Source organism: Prunus mume, linkage group LG6, assembly GCF_029339155.1.
Source record: "Prunus mume cultivar Tortuosa linkage group LG6, ASM2933915v1, whole genome shotgun sequence".
Lineage (NCBI taxonomy): Eukaryota > Viridiplantae > Streptophyta > Magnoliopsida > Rosales > Rosaceae > Prunus > Prunus mume.
The window spans coordinates 12,167,405-12,189,304 of NC_142703.1; the positions used below are offsets into that span (position 1 = coordinate 12,167,405).

Here is a 21,900-nt window from a genome sequence, read left to right on the forward strand (position 1 = left end):
AAGGGACTGGCAGGTATGAGGCTATTCTTATGGCTGATGATTATGGTGTCAACTGGTGGGTGGCTGGACTCAATTACCGTTCTGTCTACCATTTTCCACTTTTCTTTTGTTAAAGTTTTCAACTCGCTAGACATATAACGGCTTTCAATAAAATCAAGGTAAAAAATTTCAACTTTGGCTGTCCGCATGTAATCTTTCCATTCACTAAAGATTTTCTGGCGGCTTTCACTATTAGGGTAGGCTTGATGATAACTATCTTTTCTATGTTGATTGTCTGGGGCCTTAAGGTGTTGATTAAGGCGTTTCCAATCAATTTCAAATTTTCTAGTAAGGGTTCTAAGTTGGTTATCAACTAGGAAATCGGACTGTGTGGGTGACTCAGGTGAGTCTGACTTATCGTCTTGAACTGGTACCTTGCCGTAACAAGGTTGGTTAACCTGAGAGGATTTTCTCAGGGACTCAAGTTTGAAATCAATCATGGCCTTTTCTAACTCTAGGTCTCGTTCTAGAGTGGAAGACGAGGCAGTAAACGAATGTCGAGCAGGGGTATGCCTTTGCGATTGACCGGGGGTTGGCAACTGTTGCAACTGGACATTGGACTTTCTTAAGGGCTGATTTTCAAATCTGATTTTGACTGTGCCATCTAAATATTGCTGGATGTAGTCTAAATTATTTAGACTACGTTGGATTGGAGCTGGTTGACTCTCTGTAACTAGGGTCCAATCTTTTGGAAGAGTAACTTCTTACCACTTAATGGTTTGGGGAACTTGGATATGGGCATCTGCAGTATGACTCTGGATCAAAACTGTTTGGTCTTTTGGGCTCTTATTTAGGGCTTGAAAGTTCATATTCGTACCCGTAACTTTGTAGTAGATTCTGTATACTAAGGCTAAAGGTTGGGTTCCTGGGAGGACATTATAACCTTCGGTCTTAATATTCAGAGTTAGGGTTCTTAATATGTGTGGATCACTAAGACTTACAGTAAAATCAGGATAGCAATCAAAATGAACTGGGCCATTACACAAACTAGACTCGATAACTCCTAAAGTGCTGTCACTAAACTCAATGAATCTAGCATCACGCAAACAGAGAAAGATGGAGGCTTTCAATCCTAATCTTGTTAACGGTTTAACAGCGACCTGAACTAGACCAATATGCAAGAAATTATTACCATGGTCAACCAACAAGACTACAATTCTTTCTGTGATCTGAAAATGTGGGCTGTTGTTGGATTGAGTTTAGTAGTTTTGCTAGTGACATACATTACTCACTGGATTAAACAATGGAGAAATCCAAAATGCAATGGGGTTCTCCCTCCAGGCTCTATGGGCTGGCCTCTCGTTGGAGAGACTCTCAATGCAATGACTCCGAGCTATTCCCTTGATCTTCATCCTTTCGTTAAGAAGAGACTTCAAAAGTAAATAAACTATGCCTACTCAATTTACCATAGCAAATTCTAGTTTCATTTCTCGCTTAAATTCTTCTCTGCCTTACAGATATGGCCTGATATTTCGGACTAGTTTGGTTGGTAGGCCAATTGTAGTCTCAGCCGATCCTGAATTCAATAGTTACCTATTTCAACAAGAAGGCAAGCTAGTTGAACTAGGGCTCTTAGACTCTTTTACCAAGATCTTCAAGTTTTCTGGCGACGTAACAGCCAGTAGTATCGTTCACAAGTACATAAGGAGCATTACATTGAATCACTTCGGCGCTGAGACGCTTAAGGAAAAGTTGGTCCCTCTAATAGAAAAAACGGTCGTCAAAACTCTAGCCTCCTGGTCAAGTCAGGCATCTGTTGAAGTTAAACATGCTAGCTCAGTTGTAAAAATTTCAACCCAACTACTTCATCACGTATCTATTAGTTATTATGATCCACTGCGCTTATTGTTTATACTAAAATTATCTTTTCTCGCCATGGCAGATGCTCTTAAATTTTGGTGCCAAGCGTATGATTGGTTATGATGCTGAAACATCATCTGATAACCTCAGTGATAAATTTTCTAGAATCATGGACAGTTTTTTGTCATTTCCCTTGAATGTTCCTGGGACAGTATACCATAATGGTTTAAAGGTAGCATTCAAAATGGTCTGTTTATCAAAACATGCAAAATTTGTTTCAATTATTCAATCATATACCATAAAGATATTTAAAGCTTTGTTTATCAGGAAAGCGATAAGATAACAACAATGCCGAGGGATATACTAAAGAAGAGACGCATGTCACCGGACACACATCGAGGAGATTTCCTTGACCAAATCAGCAGCGACATGGACAAAGAGAAGTTCTTGTCCGAGGAATTTGTTGTTTATGTCGTATTTGGGATCTTGTTTGCTGGCTTTGAGCCTGTTTCATCAGTAATGGCATTAGCTTTCAGTTTACTTGCAGAGCATCCTGCAGCTTTAAAAGAGTTGACTGTAAGTACACAAAGTTTAGGCATCAATTTAACATGTTTTTTTATTTTCTACATAAGTCACAAATAATCAAATATCTTTTATCGTCAAGGCTGAGAATGAGGCACTTCTCAAAAACAGAGAAAATCCAAATTCCTCACTCACATGGGACGAATATAAATCGATGACTTTCACTCGTCAGGTAATCAGTTCTACAAAGTACACAAGCTCAACATGTTGTTTCTACTCACACAATACTATGGGAAAAGTCTCATTAACTTGCTGGTCTTTGGAAAACATAGGTTGTCAATGAAACTCTTAGACTGGGAAATGTTGTACCTGCATTGCTACGCAGAGCTTTGAAAGATATCCCAGTAAAGGGTACGTCCTTGGTAGCTTAGGCCTTTAGTTTCTAACTGCAAATGTTTTTTTCACTAAAATGCTGAAGTACATGCTTTGCAGGATTTACAATTCCAGCAGGTTCGACGATTATGGCTCTCACCTCTGCACTTCAACTAAGTCCCAACACATTCAAGGATCCCCTCGAGTTCAATCCATGGCGTTGGAAGGTGCGTTTTCGTGGGGAGGAAGAGAGGGGTTTGGTGTTGTAACTTGAGAGTTGTTTACACCATAATTAACCAAGCGTGACTAAAACACCAAGGTAGACATGCCTTCCTCCCTGCCAAAGGGAGATGCTCTTCCGAAGGGACAACCACCTGCCGAAGCTCCGAACCGCCAAACCTTAAACACAGGAGACACGTGTCATCATCACAGCAAGTTGCACAAAGTCCCACATCGGAACTTTGTGCAAACCTCCTACTTTTACTTCCCTATAAATAGGAACAGTAACCAAGAAAAAGGGTACCTTCTCTCTCTCACTATTCTGTTGCTTTGCAATAGTCACTACCCTAGCTGACTCAGGGCATCGGAGAGCCTTCGGCCGGCACCACAACGGTGTCCGAAGCTTAACGATTGCTTTTCCTATCTTTGTCTTCTACAGGCTAGCCCTCTACCGAAGGCCCAGGCCCTTCTCTTGCTAAGGACAACCCCCTATCTCTAAGTTGACCCTCTCCGAAAAAGAGCATCAACAGTTTGGCGCCGTCTGTGGGAATCCAATATTTGAAACCCATTTTTCTCTACCAGCCCACTGCTCCTTCACCTATCCGGCCCGTCGCCTCTTCTTCACTCCACACTCAGCCATGCCTCATCGAGGATAGCCGCGATGCCCAGCGCAATACCCTCGGAGGGTACCTCCCGAAGGGACCGTCGGAGGTCAACCTCCAGGCCGAGGTGGAGCTCCTCCGCGCGATGTCGTCAAGATGTCCGAGAGGTGTGACCATCTTCACTCCAGGAATGTTGAGTGGAACACGACTATCGCATCCTCGGCTTAAATCGGGAACCGAACCAAGCCCGTGGCTCCCAACGCAGCCTTACCGGGAACCCGAGCGCACACCAAACCAGAGCATTCCCACCATGGCCCTCCAATCCAGCCTAGGCCCGGCAAAGGGTAAGGACCCTCCATCCGGAAACGACTAAGTCGCGCCTTCTCCGTATCTCCCGCCGAGGAACCGCCTCATGAACCAACGAAGGTCTACAGGATTGCGGGGACCGTATCCTGCGTCAGACGGACCCCTTCTTATCCCCATTAATCTCCAAGACCCAAAGGTGACACACCTAGGCCCCCACCAAAACCAATCCATGTGCCTACAGGAGAGGGTATGGGGACTTGGATAATTGGGAGTATGATTACTCGGAAGAGTACGAGCCTTATCACACCGAGGAGTTCGATGGACTGACCCTTATCTAGCTCCCGCCACACACACACCGGACATCCAAAGAATCGAGACTCTCCTCATGCCGACCCGCAATGAGACTTCTCTTTGAGAAGGTCCGCGTCTGAGAATGAGCAGCGCAACCACCAACCCTCGGCGAAGCCACGACTGGGCCCTTTACCGAGCGCATCCCACTTCCACCAGAAAGGAAATCCAGCCCTCCGCGCCGCCTTCTACACCGCACGGAGGATCCTCACCCACATACATTCTTTCCACCGCCATGGGATGCAAAGGCTTAATGCACGAGGGCATGTGCCTCCTCTTCCCATCTACCCTCGCCGTGCGGCCTGAATTGGTTCTACAGCCGAGCCCCGCACCATCAATACGCTTTGATGCAGGCAGCTTTCTGGACCATTTCATGATCCGGTCGACGCCTCTACTCGCGGACGACCTGTACATGCTTAGGCATGGTGAGGATGAGCCCTTTCGGAGTATGCAGCCAGTTCACCACGAGTACTCCCGCTGCCCAGAGACCGATGATCGTGCCGCCTTTGGTGCTTTCAAGAGTGGCCTCCGAGAGTCTAACTTTCGGTACCTTGTCCACAGAACCCTTGGAACACGTATGCTGAATTAATGAAGCAGCAAGAAGCATGCCAAAGCCGAGTATTTCAACTCCAGCGTGGCCCGCCACCCGGCACATCATTCTTTCACGATCCCCGCCCGCTTCAAGACTCCACCTCACCCCGCCTCAACATTCTACTCCCGCCTAAGTACCTGTGGTACCCAAAGACCCCAAGCGGAAGGATAACTACCAAGATACCTTCAACAATAACAAACGGGGCAGACATAACAACCACCACCACCCAAATGGTCGACCCATTACAGGCGATCGGGCTCCACTCCCCTTCTCACCCAAGCCTAGATTCGAGGTTTCACCACCCTAAACACCACCTACGAAAATGTCTTGGTGCACGAGGCACCTATCATACCCAAGCCTCCCCCCCGGAGACCGGGCAGCAAGCCCATGCCCAACACGGGTGTCTTCTGTCGCTTCCATCAGTTCGGTGGACACGACACCGAATCTTGTGTTGCTTTGCGCAACATCATCGAAGGACTTATTCGCGATGGGAAATTGGATAAATATCAGTAGTGGTCCCACCCTGGCTGGAACCTCCAACAACTCCATCAAACATTATGTCCACTCCACCTATGCGCACTGTGTCTTTAGCGCCGAGGGGACGCTGCGAAGACCCATAAATCAGGGCTCCCATTACCTTCGTGAGGAGGAAGAGCGCGTGTTATCCTCCCCACGATGACCCAATCATTATTCGCAACATTTCTAACTTTGATGTGGGCGATCCGTGGACACCGCGCCTCGGCGTGATGTTTGCCGAGGCCTTCAACAAGCTCCGTGTCCCATCTCACCGCCGACAAGCATCACACCCTAGTGAGCTTCTCTAGTGAGGTGGTCCAACCCATTGGAAGTATTCATCTCCCAATCTCTATTGGATCGGCACCCAACGAAGGACAATCACCACTCCCTTCCTTATTATTGACGCCCCACACCTACAATGTCATCCTCGCCGCCCCGCCATGGCCCAAATGAAGGTCTTCATCTCCACCCATATGCTTCGCTCAAGTTTCCTATGCCTCATGGCACAGCACGGTGCGCGGGACCACTTGGCGCCGCAATGCTACGCCGGCGGTCAGTCCACCAACCGCCAACATCGTATGAGGCCTCGCGGTAACCAGACTCCGGCACCGAGCGCCCAAAGGACCCTAAGGAGGAGTCTGTCACCCCACAGGTGAACCTATAGAAGACCTTGAGCTGGTTACTCTTGATGAAAACATCCCGACCGGCGAGTTTGGATCGGCACCTCTCTCCTGTGAGCTTCGCCGATCTTGTCGCCTTCCTTCGCCTTAATTCGAGGTCTTCGCCGGTCATACAATGACATGCCGCATATCACCCGAGATCATATCCCACCGCTAAGCATTAATCCCGCCGTTCGACTCGCTTCGCGTAAGGCCGTGCTTATGACCCAGAGCGATATGAAGCCATGCGGGCAGAGGTGGACAAGCTAAACAAAGATTGGATTTATTAAGGAGGTGGACTATCCCACCTGGCTGGCCAATGTGGTGATGGTTCGAAAGGGCACAAAGGGTGGCGCATGTGTGTAGACTACACCAACCTCAATCGGGCCTGCCCAAGGATAGCTTCCTCTACCCCGCATCGACCAATTGGTTGATGCCACACCGCCACGCCTTCTCAGCTTCATGGATGCTTACTCGGGGTACAACCAGATTTTCATGCATCCCGAGGACCAGGCACACACCTCCTTCATCACGGATCGTGGCCTTTATTACAAAGTCATGCCCTTCGGCCTCAAGAATGCCGGGGCCACATATCAGCGTCTGTAAACGCCATCTTCGCTCCCCTAATTGGCCACACCATGGAGGTTTATGTTGATGACATGCTCGTCAAGAGTCGCACTACTGACCAGCACATCCCCAACCTCTCAGCCATGTTCACCATTCTGAAGCAGTATAAGATGAGGCTCAACCCCACCAAGTGCGCATTTGGGGTGGCTTCAGGCAAATTCCTTGGCTTCATGATCAGCCAGAGGGGTATTGAGGCCAATCCAGAGAAGATCAAGGCCATACTAGACATGACAATACCCAGGACGATCAAGGACATCCAGAGCCTTACCGGGCGAGTCGCACGACAAGATTCATCTCAAAGGCCACCGATCGCTGCGCCCTTCTTCAAGGCACTTAAGGGTAGCAAGCGGAGTATTACCGGACCGAGTGTGATAAAGCTTTCAACGAGTGAAGACGTATATGGGCCGAGCCCCTTATTGTCAACACTGAGCCCGAGACACCTCATGATCTATCTCTCCGTCTCGGCCGATCGAGGCTCATCCAAACAAAAATGGTGCCGAGCACCCAATGCATTACGCGCAAGCGCTACAGACGCCGAGGTTCGCACCGGACATCGAGAAATTGGCATTCGCCTGGTGGTTTCGGCGCCAGCCGCATTTCGGGCTCATACCATTCATATCTTAACCAATCAACCACTTCGGCAAGTGTTGCGGCCGAGACTTCGGGAGACTAGTCAAGTGGGCCGTGAGCTTGGCGACCGATATCCACTACAAACCCCGCCACCACGAAGGGCCAGGTGGTCGACTTTATATCCGAGTTCACCGAACCCATGCCGTGGCTACCCACGATCACGATGGAGCCCACTCCTACCCCGAGCCAGCCCACGCCGCCAGAACGGCACCTAGACTTGACACACCTTATGGACTTTGTATGTGGATGGCTCTTCCAACGCCCAGGATGCGAGTCGGCCTTGTTCTCATCTCTCCCGACAAGACTGCCCTGAGTACGCCTTCGCTTCCAATTCCACGCCTCAATAATGAGGCCGAATACGAAGCACTCTTAGTTGGCCTCCGGTTAGCCAAAGAGATGGGCGCTAGGCAAATTCAGATTTTCAGCGACTCACACTCGTTGTCCACCAAGTCAACCAGGACTTTACTGCCAAGGACATGTCCATGGCAGCCTACCTCCACCATACCCGCCATTTGCTTACAACCTTCAACGCTTATTTCATAAGCCAGGTACCACGCTCGGAGAATAGCCATGCCGATGCCCTAGCTAGACTAGCCTCAGCCATAGAACAGGGTCTTGGCCGCAATATCCACATGGAAATCTTGGATCAGCCAAGCACACGGACACCACTCATCTGCGCCATCGATCACAGCCCAACATGGATGGACCCCATCCTCCAATTTTTGCGTAACCAGACGCTACTCGCCGACCTGAGGCGCGGCGTGTTCGCTATCGCCCCGTCCGATACTGATCATTAATGGCGCCAGATAAGCGCGGATTCACTTACCCTACCTTCGATGCTCGACCCGAGGAAGGCCACTATGTCCTCCGGAAATTCACGAAGGCATCTGTGGTAGTCATTCAGCGCCCGCTCCCTTGCGCATAAGGCCATTAGGCAAGGATACTTCTGCCCTCACTTCACACCGATGCCCAAGCCTTCACCCGCGACAAGTGTCGCTAGCTTGCCAATATCCCGCAACTCCCAAATGAACCTTTAACACCATGGTCACCCTGGCCATTCGCCATGGGGACTTGACCTCATTGGACCTATGCTCGAGGGCAAAGGCCAGGTCAAGTACGCAATGAGCCGTCGACTACTTCACTAAGTGGGCTGAGGTGAGGCCCTAGCCACCATCACCGCCGCATTGAGGCGTTCGCTTGGCAAAATATTGTGTGCCGCTCGGCATCCTAACGCCATCGTCAAGGACAACGGTCGGCAATTTGACAAACCCAAAATTTAGGCAGTTTTGTTCCAACCTCTAGATAAAACTTTGCTTCGCTTCTCCAGCCCATCCTCACTCCAATGGCCAGGTCGAAGCCGTGAACAAAATTATCAAGAAGACCTTGAAGACCAAGCTTGACAAAGCCAAGGGTTGCTGGCCGAGCTACTCCCAGAGGTTCTTTGGGCTTACCGCACCACCTTTCGTACCTCAATGGGAGAGACACCATTTTCCCTTTCCTTTGGTACCAAGCAGTGGCACCGTGAGATTGGCCAGCCCACATACCAACCTCCGCTTCCCGCAGCCCGAGCCGCTGTCCCCTTGGCGGTAATGGGCGCCTTTGCTCGCTTCTTGGCCCTATTGGCCCTGCCTTTCTCTCTTCTCTCTTGCAACTTTCGTTGCCTCTCCTCCGACCACCACCACCTTCGGTGACGACTCAACCACGGTCACCACCTTCTTCGGCACCTCAACCACTGCAAAAACAAAACCGAAGCAAAGGTGAGCAGATATACAAAAACAAACATATAAAAGGGAGGGAGTGGGCCAATACTTACTTCCTTGAAGCAACCCCGATTGTAGAAGAAGAGCTGGTGTCACAATATTCTTCACTCACGCGCCTCCGGGCACCTGTCTCCTCACCACTCTATCTCTTCCTCTTCCTCCCTGGACACTGGCCTACACTTCACGGAACCTGCACATGGACAAAGGCGTTAGCTTTCCCAAGCTTCGGACGACAATACATATTCATACCAACACATTCAACACAAAGACAGGAGTTATAACCAAAGACTTATAGATTGAAAGTGGGTAGGCACATGTTTGCTGATACGCCTGTGCCAAGACTCCCGATCACCAAAGGCAAGGAACCACCGATTTCGCCACGTCTTCGGGACGATGGTGGTTGCCCTATAAAGTATCCTCTCTCCTTCGCCTTTCGACAGTTGACTCGCACCCAGCCAAAGTTGCCTCTGTTCGGACACCGAGTACAGATGCATGAATCGCCAAAGGAGGGCTTCCTCGCTTCGCCAACCACCATGTTATGTACACCCTGCAAGATACACCGAAATTGGGATTATATCGCCCAGGGGCATAGCCCACTGGAAAGCATCATTTGCACCCAAGGATGCAATGGTAACCTCAATCCATGTTTGTACATGGCTGAGAACAACATAACACAACCCTCATGGGGTATCTAGCCGCTTTGGTAGGTATGGGCAACCTCAACCCCACACAATCGGGTATCGCATAATCTGCCTTCAAAGTGACTCTAGATCATACAGGCTCATCATATTTTTCTTCGGTAGTGGAACCCCTATTGAACGCCCACATCGGCGGATGCTACTACCACCGTTCACACCCCGATGGCCCACCGCCCACTTGCACTAGCCTCGGTGCCCGGGTTATCCCCAACACCCAGCTTGCACAAGCTTCTAGGGTCACATAGTTCCTTTGCATCTCCCTATAAGCTTCCCGTAACTCCTTGACTGCTTCCTCCCCAACCCTATTTCCCTCCACTATTAGCCCCTCCACCACACGCTCACCCAGATTTCCCCATCAGCACCCAAGTCTTCATCATGGCTACCACTCTCAAACTCTTCCCCACTGAAGGCATGGGGACTTGGAGAGCTTTGACTTTCCCTTTCAGAATTATCAGACATCTACAAACACAAAAAGGGAAACTAAGGGGCATGCGAAGATTGAAAACAGGAGCCTAGTCATGTTCTTAATATGTTCATGAAAGTTCATCTACGTTCATACCAAATTCATGAAAAACTCAAGCAAAAGGGGCATTTCAATCCAGAAAGGGAGAAGGAATACAAGGCATACCTTGTTATCACCACCGTCCACGGTTGCCGGAAATCGCCTAGCTCACGAAGGCACCTTTTCCCGTCTCGCCGGAAATTGCTCCGCCTACCTGGATCCTATCGGAAATCGCCCTTCTCGTCTACAAAAATCTTCCGAAAAACTCAAGTGCTCAATCCTTCAGCCCTCCACAATCTTTTAAAGGCATAGGAAGGACCTTTCGATTCTTGCTCCAAGCAATAACTCATCATACCGTTAGGACGCCTCGATTTCCATGCTTAGACGTTTCTATTCCACTGCCACACCTTCCCTTGGGAAGGCATGATGACGCCACACCTTCCTTCGGAAGGCTCCTTCCGGCTTGGAAGGACCCTCGCGACACGCGATGACGCCACACCTTCCTTCGGAAGGCTCCTTCCGGCTTGGAAGGACCCTCGCGACACGCGATGACGCCACACCTTTCCTTCGGAAGGCATGATGACGCCACACCTTCCTTCGGAAGGCTCCTTTCCGGCTTGGAAGAACCCTCGCGACACGCGATGACGTCACACCTTCCATTCGGAAGGCTCCTTCCGAAGCTTGGAAGGAGACCTCGCGGTGACGTCACACCTTCCTTCGGAAGGCATGATGACGTCACACCTTCCCTTCGGAAGGCTCCTTCAAGCTTGGAAGGAGACCTCGCGATGACGTCACACCTTCCATTCGGAAGGCATGATGACGTCACACCTTCCCTTCGGAAGGCTCCTTCCGAAGCTTGGAAGGAGACCTCGCGGTGACGCACACCTTCCTTCGGAAGGCATGATGACGCCACACCTTCCCTTCGGAAGGCTCCTTCCAAGCTTGGAAGGAGACCTCGCGATGACGTCCACACCTTCCTTCGAAGGCATGATGACGTCACACATTCCTTCGGAAGGCTCCTTCCGAAGCTTGGAAGGAGACCTCGCGGTGACGCACACCTTCCCTTTGGAAGGCACGATGACGTTACACCTTCCCTTCGGAAGGCATGATGACGTCACACCTTCCCTTCGGAAGGCTCCTTCCAAGCTTGGAAGGAGACCTCGCGGTGACGCCACACCTTCCCGGAAGGTACCCGTGAAGTCATACCTTCCTTTGGAAGGCTATCTTCGAAGGCCACCTTCGCACCCCTTGACCAAGCCCCAAAAAAAAAAAGGTGTCTTCTAGTTTCCAAACTTGGGGACTAGGGGACTACCTTCAGCACCCTCCACGCCGACACGCTTGGTTGAATTACACAAACTCTTCACAAGTTCCCAAATCAGAAGCCACTTCTTGATTGACAACTTGGGGGACTACTGTTTACACCATAATTAACCAAGCGTGACTAAAACACCAAGGTAGACATGCCTTCCTCCCTGCCAAAGGGAGATGCTCTTCCGAAGGGACAACCACCTGCCGAAGCTCCGAACCGCCAAACCTTAAACACAGGAGACACGTGTCATCATCACAGCAAGTTGCACAAAGTCCCACATCGGAACTTTGTGCAAACCTCCTACTTTTACTTCCCTATAAATAGGAACAGTAACCAAGAAAAAGGGTACCTTCTCTCTCTCACTATTACTGTTACTTTGCAATAGTCACTACCCCTAGCTGACTCAGGCATCGGAGAGCCTTCGGCCGGCACCACACCGGTGTCCGAAGCTTAACGATTGCTTTTCCTATCTTTGTCTTCTGCAGGCTAGCCCTCTACCGAAGGCCCAGGCCCTTCTCTTGCTAAGGACAACCCCCTATCTCTAAGTTGACCCTCTCCGAAAAAGAGCATCAACAAGAGTAATATTGCCATTTTTCCAAAAATAAGCTAATTTTGTTTATACACACATATGTGTAAATATTTTATGGAAATTAGGACCTTGACTCCCTTGTTATATCGAAGAACTTCATGTCGTTTGGTCGAGGATCGAGACAATGTGCAGGGGCAGAGTATACTAGGGTGTTCTTGGCCACCTTTCTCCATGTCTTGGTCACCAAATATAGGTACGTACATTTCACCATTCCCCTCTTATTTTTTATCTCATTTTCTCACCACAAGTTACAAATATACTGTGTGCCTACAAGGTTTTTGACAGAGCTTAATCATCTTTTGGATTTTAACTTTTTTGTTCATAGCTGGAAAACGATCAAAGCAGGATGCATTACTCGAAAGCATGTGTTAGGATTTGGGGCAAGCATTCACATTAAGCTCTCGGAGAAGAAAAACTGAGGTACTTTCAAATTCTGTTTATGGGAAATGATCGAGCACTTGTCTAGATGTACCTATAATTAAAAATAACGTGCAATTAAGTTATGAATTAGCCCAAAAACAGAAAAATCTATATAATTAAGTTGGAATAATTGAGGGTTGTGCACTAAAAAGGCCTCCCATTTATCAAATATTCACTACATGAGTTGTTCTAAATGAGTTGTTCTATCTGGTTGTTTGGGGATTCAGCCTCCTTGTTTCTTTTGATATAATAAATAACAAATTTTAAGTTTACCTTTTTAAACTGCCAATGCATATTAAGGAATCCACAATATGAAAGTATTAATATAACTCATAAAATCTGTAAATTTTTTTAATAAAAATACCTTGGATTGGACCAATATATTTTGTTCATATTCATTGGTTTGAATACGAGTATTTACTCAAGAGGTCCTAGGTTTGATTTCTCTCTTCTTTAACAAAGATGGAAGATCTCTCAGTCCAATGCTCTACAAATGATGAAAAATTTCTCAACCAACAAACAAATCGATGAGATGAAGTTCAAATGAAGGGTGAATTTTCCGATACCATGGCGGGAACCTAATTGGCAATAGGGGGAACCTCAACTTCCTTCATGATATCAGAGTTAGGTGAGTCCACATGTGAAAGCCTAACGGTCACACATGCTCCACGTCACTCAATATGTGTTGTCCACTTAATAGGCTTGAAAATTCATCACACGTGCAGGAGCGTGTGAGAATGTGAAGGTAAAAAACCTCACATTAGAAAGTTGAAAATAGAAAGTCTCATATAATAAATGGCTCCACTCCTAATAAAGTTGAGGTCTTTTGTATAAAACCCTACACTTGCTAAACAGGTGATTAAGTTGAGGACAATATCGATTTTGCTAGTGGTGGACCAAGTGTTCGTTTCTCTGAAATCTTAACATAGTATCAAAGCGAGCCGGTTGATTTGGCCCGATTTAATCCAAATCAAATAAAACCCCAAATTAAAATAAAATAATATATATATATAAGTGACCGATGTGAAATTGGTTGCACGTGTGGCCTACTAAAAAGTGATTCCACATGAGATGGAGTGTTGAAGAATACACACAATTCCACATCAGAAACTTAATACATTTGTTTGCCCTCTTGTTTTATCTCATTTGGATCTCAAGTTACAAAAATTGTATCTGCAGTTCTTGACAGATCTTAACAACCATTGTTTTCAATTTCTGTTAATAGGTGGACAACAATCAAAGGGGCACGCATTGCTCGAAATCCCATGTTAGGATTTAGGGATGGCATTCTCATCAAATTTAAAGAGAAGAAAAACTGAGATTATTTTTTCTTCATCTTGTTCAGATGTTATTCTTGAATATGCAGCAATGAAATTGTCTAATTGGAAAAGCCAAAAACAAATATTTAGACTCATATATCTTGTTGAAACTTGAATCTGACTCTAGGGTTTCAAATAATTCCTCAAACATTGGGAGCTTCATGAGTTTGCAAAGTTTATTACAGTAAACGATGATAATACGTCATGAAATTTCCCATATATTACGTAAAAGTATTAAAATTTAAAACCCTGTTCAACCTTTACCCAATAGACATATCTCTTAACATAACCAGTCATACAATGACAACTGGCCAAATTTCAAAAGACTAAAGAGCCCTTAGGATTCTCAAAAAACAGCAACATGTAGACTACTATTACTAAGGGCCAGTTTGGCATTCTTTGTCTTTGTGAAAATAATCACCGCTGATTTGTGTGGAGAAATTAGTGTGAGATAAAGCAGTTTGGCATGTGGTAAATTTTTTGTTAAAAGTTTTGTTGGTACTATTTCCCGCATAATCAGGAAATAATTCCTGCATAATTATTAAACTCAGCGCCTCTTCGAAATTGATTCCTACATAATCAAAAAATGAAAACACCTCATTAGTTGTTTTTCCTTATAGTTTTCTCTCACAGCAATTTTTAACAATAAGTGATTTTCTCATAATTTACAAAACAGGCTAGGCTTCCCAAAATTTGTAAAAAATCACTTATCACCCAATGCCAAACTGGCACTAAGCCTAGGTTTACTTTACGTCCTCAACTTCCTTATTATGATATTATGATAATTGATCATGTGACTAATAGTGAAGTTATGAGAAAACATAACATAACATAACATAAAAAATAAAAAATAAAAGGATGTATGGAGATTTTATGCAAGCCCAAGAAAAGTGAAGAATGTCTCTCAGGGACCCATTCCAGGTTCATGCCTCTTTGTCATCCCTTCTCAGGGGAGCTTCTATAATGAGGAGGTTATTTGAGGAGACCGATCCGACCGTCAAAACATTTAAAATATTTAAGTTCCGTGATTTCTTTACATTTGTTGATGGTGAGATTTGACCTCCTCAAATAACCTCCTCACTTTAAGCCCTTATTATAGCTTTTCCGCCCTTCTCAGTGAAATTCTATACTGAGGGCTGCCGGTACACATGTAAGGTCCATATATCGCGACATTAAACATAGAACGACTCTCTCTACTTGAACCCAGCCTCCTCGAGCCATCTACTGAAGGCCCCACGAACAGTTAGGCGGGTGGTTGTGAAATATACAGTAAATTAAGCTAACAAATAAAAGTTAGAAATTAACTTCATGGATAATCTGTCGGGTATTAGAGAAATTGACTTAATGGGCCAGCCCCATTGTACAAAAAGGATGAAGATTAACAGTAGCTCTAGGCTTTTAAAAACAGGCTTTCCCCACTTTCCCCGCGTGTATGTCTGGCAGACGAAATTAAATTCCATCGGGCCGTCCATTTTGACCGAAGCCATTACTGTTTTTGGTATTATTATGATCATCATCAATCTTTGAATATCCAGCCTAAAAAATCTACATCAAATTTGGTGAGCCTGTCTACCATGTTATGTTTTTCCGAATCTGAATGGTGGACACGAACGAACCATCATCATCATTTTCTTAGTATTTGACCCCCAAAAAGGATAATATTTCTTAATTAGTTTAAGTTTTTTTTAAGAGAATACCAATATAAGCATGTACAGCATAGTCAACAACATATGACAAATTTTTTTTTTTTTTGCAAGGCCAGATATGTAAAGCAAAGTACAATCTCATCCGAATCTTTTCAGGTGACATAAAAACATTAGTGAACTGCAAATTTAATGAAGAAAGTTGGTAAAGATAGTGTTCGTTCTTTACATTCGAGTTCATTTTTTCTTCTCGTATATTATATAGTTAAAAAAATTGGTTAATTGAACAAATATTTTTTCATAGTCGAATTTAATGTTGGGTTTGGAAAATCGAGCATACCAAAGGTTAATTAACCAACCATCTTCCCAAGTTTACTTCCACTTTTTTAATTCCAGCTAACCTTTTTGAATTTTTGGACTAGGACAAGACCTAATATTCATCTCATGCATATCAAATTATATGTCCCATCTTGTTTTGTTGTTCTTTGGCGTTTACCCCCTTTTTCAATTGAAAACCAAAAAAACAAAAAAATTTATGTCGCATCATAATAAGATCTCAAGTCAAAAGACTTATATGATTTGATGAGAATAAAACAAGTAAGCACAGAAATACATGTGTGAATAGTTGGATCCATTAAAAACTTTATGATATGATTTTTTCTTTTTGGGAGCACATTATGTAGAGATTGTGCATTTATTCGCATTTTGTAATATCTGAACCTTTCTATTAATTTATCCGTTGAAAACATGACACATCAAAAACATAAGTATTAAATTCTTTTTTCTTTTTTTTCTTTTTTCATAAAAAAAATGTTTAAAGTTAACAAGTCTTTTATTGTTTAAATAAAAAATAAAGTAAAAATCCGCGAAAATTACCCATAACCTTCAAAGTACATGAAAAAGTGTTATATGGAAGATCAAAATGGAATATCCTTTCAATAAACATGACTCATCGCCCCTTATCAATATAATCAATTTACCGAAAAAATATATCCCTACATTCAACAATTTGGAGAACCAGTTTGATTTGTATTTGCATTTGTATTGACACCTATTTATTTCATGGTTGTAGGGGTAGATCTGTGATAGGAGAGATAGAGACAAGACAGAGAAATGGTGGCTTGTATGGTGGCCTGGGTGGCAGGGATAAGGGTGGGAATGGTGGCTTATGCACTCCCTTTATATAAATTATAATCCACATTGAAGATGTTAGACCAAGTTCCAAGGAAATTTTATTTATTTATTTATATTTATCCGAATCCTATCTGAAATCTCTAGGAAACTCATGCAGATATCCGAACCAGGATGTATGATATATTATTGAATATAACATGTAATTGTGTATGCTTATATATACATAAGCATACAAAGACTGATCATAGCAGCAGCAAACACACTTCTTAGATCAGAATGGGAAAGAAAGTGGCCATTATAGGAGCTGGAACTAGTGGCCTTCTTGCCTGCAAGTACACACTTTCAAAGGGCTTTCAGCCCATTGTGTTTGAATCTGCAAGTACCATTGGAGGAGTTTGGACCAAAACTATTGAGACCACCAAGCTCCAAACTCCTAGAGAAGCTTACCGATTCTCAGATTTCCCATGGCCATCTTCTGTGACAGAGGACTTTCCTAACCAACATCAGGTTTTGGATTACATCCAATCATATGCTCACCATTTTGACTTGCTCAAGCATATCAAATTCAACACCAAAGTTTGTGGGATTGAGTATGAAGGCTCCTCTGAGGATGAGATGCAAGCTTGGAGCTTGTGGGGTGGCTCTGGAGAGCCTTTCAGCTCCAAAGGGAAATGGAAATTTGTAGTAGAAGACAAACAAAGCCTTTCAACCGAGGTACAAGTATAATATATAAAATCGAGTTTATATGTTATTATGTTAAGTTATTAGACTATCAATATTTATGTCATGCTGATCGAGGATGGATAAGCAGATCTACGTGGTGGACTTTGTGATCCTCTGCATCGGACGATTCAGTGATGTCCCAAACATTCCTGAATTCCCTTCCAACAAAGGACCAGAAGTATTTGATGGAGAGGTTATACACTCTGTGGATTATGCTGCCATGGATTACGAAAGCGCTCACAGATTCGTGAGAGGAAAGCAAGTAACAGTTGTTGGGTTTCAGAAATCTGCATTGGACATTGCAATGGAGTGTTCAAACACAAATGGTAAATTGAGTTGTTAGTCTGCTAGAGAGAATTTGAACAACATGGCATCTGCACAAAAATACTTTGATCATTTTTATTCATGGTAGTTTGTATTACCTTTCATCTTTTTCTTTTCTTAATTGATTAGCTGGTTTGCAGGGCTTGAACATCCATGCACAGTCTTATACAAGACAGAACATTGGAATGTCCCTGATTATCTTCCATGGGGTGTGCCCCTGGCATACCTATACCTTAATCGATTCTCGGAGCTTTTGGTTCATAAGCCTGGAGAAGGCATCCTACTCAGTCTCCTGGCAACAATTCTTTCACCTCTGGTAAACTTCTTTTTTTCTTTTTAATTATCTATGAACTTGATCATAAGCAATTCCTAAAAGCTGATGTTTATTAGTAAATTTTTTTTTATCATTAAACAGAGATGGGTATTTTCAAAATTTGTGGAAAGTTATATAACTAAGAAGCTTGGTTTAGCCAAGTATGGAATGGTACCTAAGCATAGTTTCCTCCAAGAAATCAGTTCTTGTCTGATCTCAACAGTTCCTGAGAAGTTCTATGACCGAGTCCAAGAAGGAAGCATCATACTGAAAAAGTCTCCCAGCAGCTTCAGCTTTTGCCAAGGCGGCATTTTGGTTGAAGGAGAAAGCTCCCCTGTGAAGACAGATTTGGTCATATTGGCTACGGGTTATAGGGGTGATAAAAAGCTCAAAGACATCTTTGTGTCTCCCACCTTTAAGGACTACATAGTCGGATCACCTGATGGAACATTACCCCTCTACAGGTAAGCACCGGTCTATGTACCACATTTGCTGATAACATCCAGTTATCGAGTCCATTTCGGTCACATCTAGGTCTTACTTGTGTGAGATATATGATTACTAAATGTGGTACGTATAATTTTATTTGGTAATTATATTGAATATGGCATTTAATTGTGGTAGCTCAATATGACTTTATTCAAATCAGGGAATGTATACATGGACGAATTCCACAACTAGCTGTAATTGGATTCTCCGAGAGTGTTTCCAACTTGTACACATCTGAGATGAGATGCAGATGGCTAGCAGAGCTTCTTGGAGGCACATTTAAGCTACCAAGCATAAAGGAGATGGAGAAAGATGTCAAAAAATGGGATGAATACGCCAAGCGATATTCGGGCAAATACTACCGGAGATCATGCATCGGTGCCCTACATATATGGTACAATGATCAATTGTGCAAGGACATGGGATGGAACCCGAAAAGAAAGAAGGGGCTCTTTGCTGAATTGTTTGAGCCTTATGGCCCAACAGATTATGTTTCCTCTTAAAATGGGTAGCAGTGACATAAAAGATGATTGATTCAGTTTTCCATTTCTTGTCCGAAGTTCCAAGGGGTAAGAGTAATTCTTTTTGTGTGTTTGTTTTCGTTGTATTTTACTGCCGGGTGATCCAGCTTGTACTGAGTTCTTGATTGCTGCTTGTTTCATTTTCCCAATAAGGGGAAAAAAACCAAGATGATAACAAAAATGGAATAAAAAATAAATAAACGAATTTTCTTTACCCCTAAAAAAAGTATGATAAAAAGGCTTTAGGGAACAAAAAAGGACAATTATCAGTAGAAGCTGAATCGCCTCTCCTAATGTGTTTGAAACTTTGAGTATCATTCCCATTTCCCAGAATAACTTCAATTCTTAGTAGCATCAATTGTGCGCATGTAACGCTATCACAAACACTGATCTGTGTGGCCTACCGTAAAGCCTTCAATGATGAACGATTTGGCTCGCGTCACGCGTCCATGTACGACTCACTCATGCTACCATGATTCGTAACAGTATTTTTGGCCTTAGACAAATTGACTGAAGGGGCTGGCCTCATTGTGTTTGAATTTGGACATAAATGGATCAGATTCATACCAGATATGGGCTTCAAATGAAAATCGGGGTTCGCGCTTACCAATGTGCTCCCATCTATTAGTAGAGAAGTTTTTCAGAGTTGTCATGTTGAGGCCATACGTAAATCTGGCACATAAAATACAATATTGCTGAGGCCATGAAAAGTCTTAGAATGGGCAGCCCAAATTTGAATGAAATATTAGTATTTGTTGTATTATTATCATCATCAATCTTGGCCGTCAGCTCTAAAAAAATTCAAGGCAAATCTGGTACTCCTCACTGGCAACTTATGTTTTTAAACCTCAACGATGCTCTCGAGCCACCATCATTAATTATTAAGAAATTTCTTATTATTTGACACCAGAAAGGACAATATTCTTAATTAGTATAAGTTTTTTATTTATTAATTAGCATTAATTTAAACTTAAGCATGCACCATCTCCACTCCAACAATGCTTTTTCTTTATTAAAATATATATATATATATATATTTATATAACTCACTTTGCTGTGGAATCTGGGATCTAAATTTCAGGCAACCTTGTTTATTTAATATTGGAGAAGACTATATATATACTCCCTCTATTGAGGGACACCCTTTAGGGTCCCCTACGATTTTATTTTATTTTTTCAACGATTCAAACTATCTATTTTTTAAGTTTACATCCATAGATCATCTTAGACAAATCAGAATTTTGAGAGCCTTTCTTCTCTGCTTTTCTTCCTTCTCTGTGAAGTCCGGGTTTTCATTATGAGATTTTGAAACATGGTTTTTAAAATCTACTTTGATATTTGAAATCCTCTTCACTCATTCATTCATCATTTTTGCGAGAGAGAAGGAGAGTTATAGGGGCTTTTTTTCTTCCAGCAGCAAGTGGGTCTGTAAAGGGCAATCTAATGCAAGTGTCTCCTTGTGTCTGGGTTCGAAGATCAAGCCCCAAGGATGTCTCGAAAGGGTGATGACGCCTTAGGAAACTCCTTGGTTACCTTCACCGATGAAAATGACAACAAATTACAGATAAATATTCTAGCTTGGCATGAGTGACTTATGGCATGAGAGCAAAAATTATCATGGGTTTAGCACTTTAGGAGAGAGAGCTGTGGGTTCCTATGAGGTACAGAGGTTCTAATGGAGAGGGAGAGAGGTTCTAAGGATGTTTGATGAAGAGGGAGAAGGATGGTGAAGAGTTTTGGGTGACTTTCGCAGTTTCCGGCAGCTTGACTCTGTCAAAGCTTCTGTCAATCTGCCAAAACAGGGGAAATAAAGGAAAATGAGGAAGGATAACACGAAAATTCATGAGTTTGCATGTGAGAGAGAAAGCTTGCTCTCTGAAGGTTGTGGGTTGTCCCGGTTGGGTAGGGGAAGGCTCAATTTATAGTTGCTGGAAATCACCATTTTTCAAGAAATCCTAATGGCTTCTACTTATTTTGGCTAAGTTTTTTCTTCCTTTCTCCTCCTCTTCTCTGACTTCCCTTTCTTGGCAAAGATTGTTTCTGTCTATTTACATGAATTCAGGGGATTTGGGGGCTCAACATCCTCCTTTCCCGCAGCTGTGCAGTGGGAGCTTCCACTCTTGGTTTGCTTTTTTTCTTCTTTCCTTTCCTCTGTTTTAACCGAATATGGCGAAGGAAAGGAAGTGAAGATGCATACTGGTCCAAGGGATGCTTCTGACAGCATGCGGGATAGTACTCATCGATTCTTTGGATGTCTCTGGCTTGGGACTTGTTTCCAACAACTTCGCTTAAGGAGTCTGCCAACCTCTCTTCACGTGTCCTCTGTTTTCTTCAAACAAAAGCTGAGGTTTTATGGACTATTTTAGGATTTTTATATGGGCCAAGGTGATTTTCTAAGCAAAGGGTTTTTATTAAACATTGGGCTTCTTAGTTTGGGCTTTATTTTGGTTGGATTGTTTTGCTTGGGTATTGGGCTATTTCCTCTCTTGTACTTACCCACGTTTGAGCCTAAGAAAATGGGCTTGAGTCCCGAGGCCCCCAAGCGACCCGAGACTTCCATTTCTCGGCCCATCAATGGGCCCCATGACAATTCGTTACCATCCATACCACAACCCACTCAAGCAAGCCTCGGGCATTTGAGTGGCTTGGGCCCACTCAAGCTTGTAGTGCGATTGGGTGTGAAATAATAATTTTCCGCTTGGCATGGCATGTTGCTTGGCATGCTTTTAAATATGGCGCTTGATAAGATAATTGGCATGGATTTGCAGAGCTAAATGCATTTTATAATTTTAATCTCAATTCCTAGCTCGACGGATTTTTTATTTAGCATGGCGTGCGAAGTATGACTCGTGTATGTCATACTTTCATGTGCTCCAAATCGGATCTTTTTCTAATAATATATCGTCTTGGGCTAGAAATTTATT

At 44.0% G+C, this 21,900-nt stretch overlaps 2 protein-coding genes across 2 annotated transcripts; both read left to right on the forward strand.

The window, feature by feature from the left end:
• The first annotated feature begins 1,172 nt into the window (after positions 1 to 1,172).
• LOC103334785 (cucurbitadienol 11-hydroxylase-like) lies at positions 1,173 to 3,927 on the forward strand. The gene is made up of 8 exons (XM_089055060.1): positions 1,173 to 1,417; positions 1,497 to 1,821; positions 1,922 to 2,071; positions 2,167 to 2,415; positions 2,504 to 2,593; positions 2,694 to 2,772; positions 2,854 to 2,960; positions 3,535 to 3,927. Exons 1-8 carry the CDS (start codon positions 1,173 to 1,175, stop codon positions 3,925 to 3,927), a joined length of 1,638 nt encoding a protein of 545 aa, XP_088911186.1.
• Positions 3,928 to 16,733: 12,806 nt separating this feature from the next.
• Positions 16,734 to 19,051, forward strand: LOC103334752 (putative flavin-containing monooxygenase 1). The gene is made up of 5 exons (XM_008237721.3): positions 16,734 to 17,320; positions 17,418 to 17,655; positions 17,794 to 17,969; positions 18,069 to 18,430; positions 18,616 to 19,051. Exons 1-5 carry the CDS (start codon positions 16,883 to 16,885, stop codon positions 18,956 to 18,958), a joined length of 1,557 nt encoding a protein of 518 aa, XP_008235943.1. The 5' UTR covers positions 16,734 to 16,882; the 3' UTR covers positions 18,959 to 19,051.
• The last annotated feature ends 2,849 nt before the right edge of the window (positions 19,052 to 21,900 follow it).

Coding starts and splice junctions, on each gene's coding strand:
- LOC103334785 (XM_089055060.1), top strand. CDS start 1,173: ATGGTCAACCAACAAGACTACAATTCTTTCTGTGATCTGAAAATGTGG. Junction 2,416..2,503: donor CAGCTTTAAAAGAGTTGACT/GTAAGTACACAA, acceptor TTTATCGTCAAG/GCTGAGAATGAGGCACTTCT. Junction 2,773..2,853: donor GAAAGATATCCCAGTAAAGG/GTACGTCCTTGG, acceptor CATGCTTTGCAG/GATTTACAATTCCAGCAGGT.
- LOC103334752 (XM_008237721.3), top strand. CDS start 16,883: ATGGGAAAGAAAGTGGCCATTATAGGAGCTGGAACTAGTGGCCTTCTT. Junction 17,321..17,417: donor AACAAAGCCTTTCAACCGAG/GTACAAGTATAA, acceptor ATGGATAAGCAG/ATCTACGTGGTGGACTTTGT. Junction 17,656..17,793: donor GGAGTGTTCAAACACAAATG/GTAAATTGAGTT, acceptor GCTGGTTTGCAG/GGCTTGAACATCCATGCACA.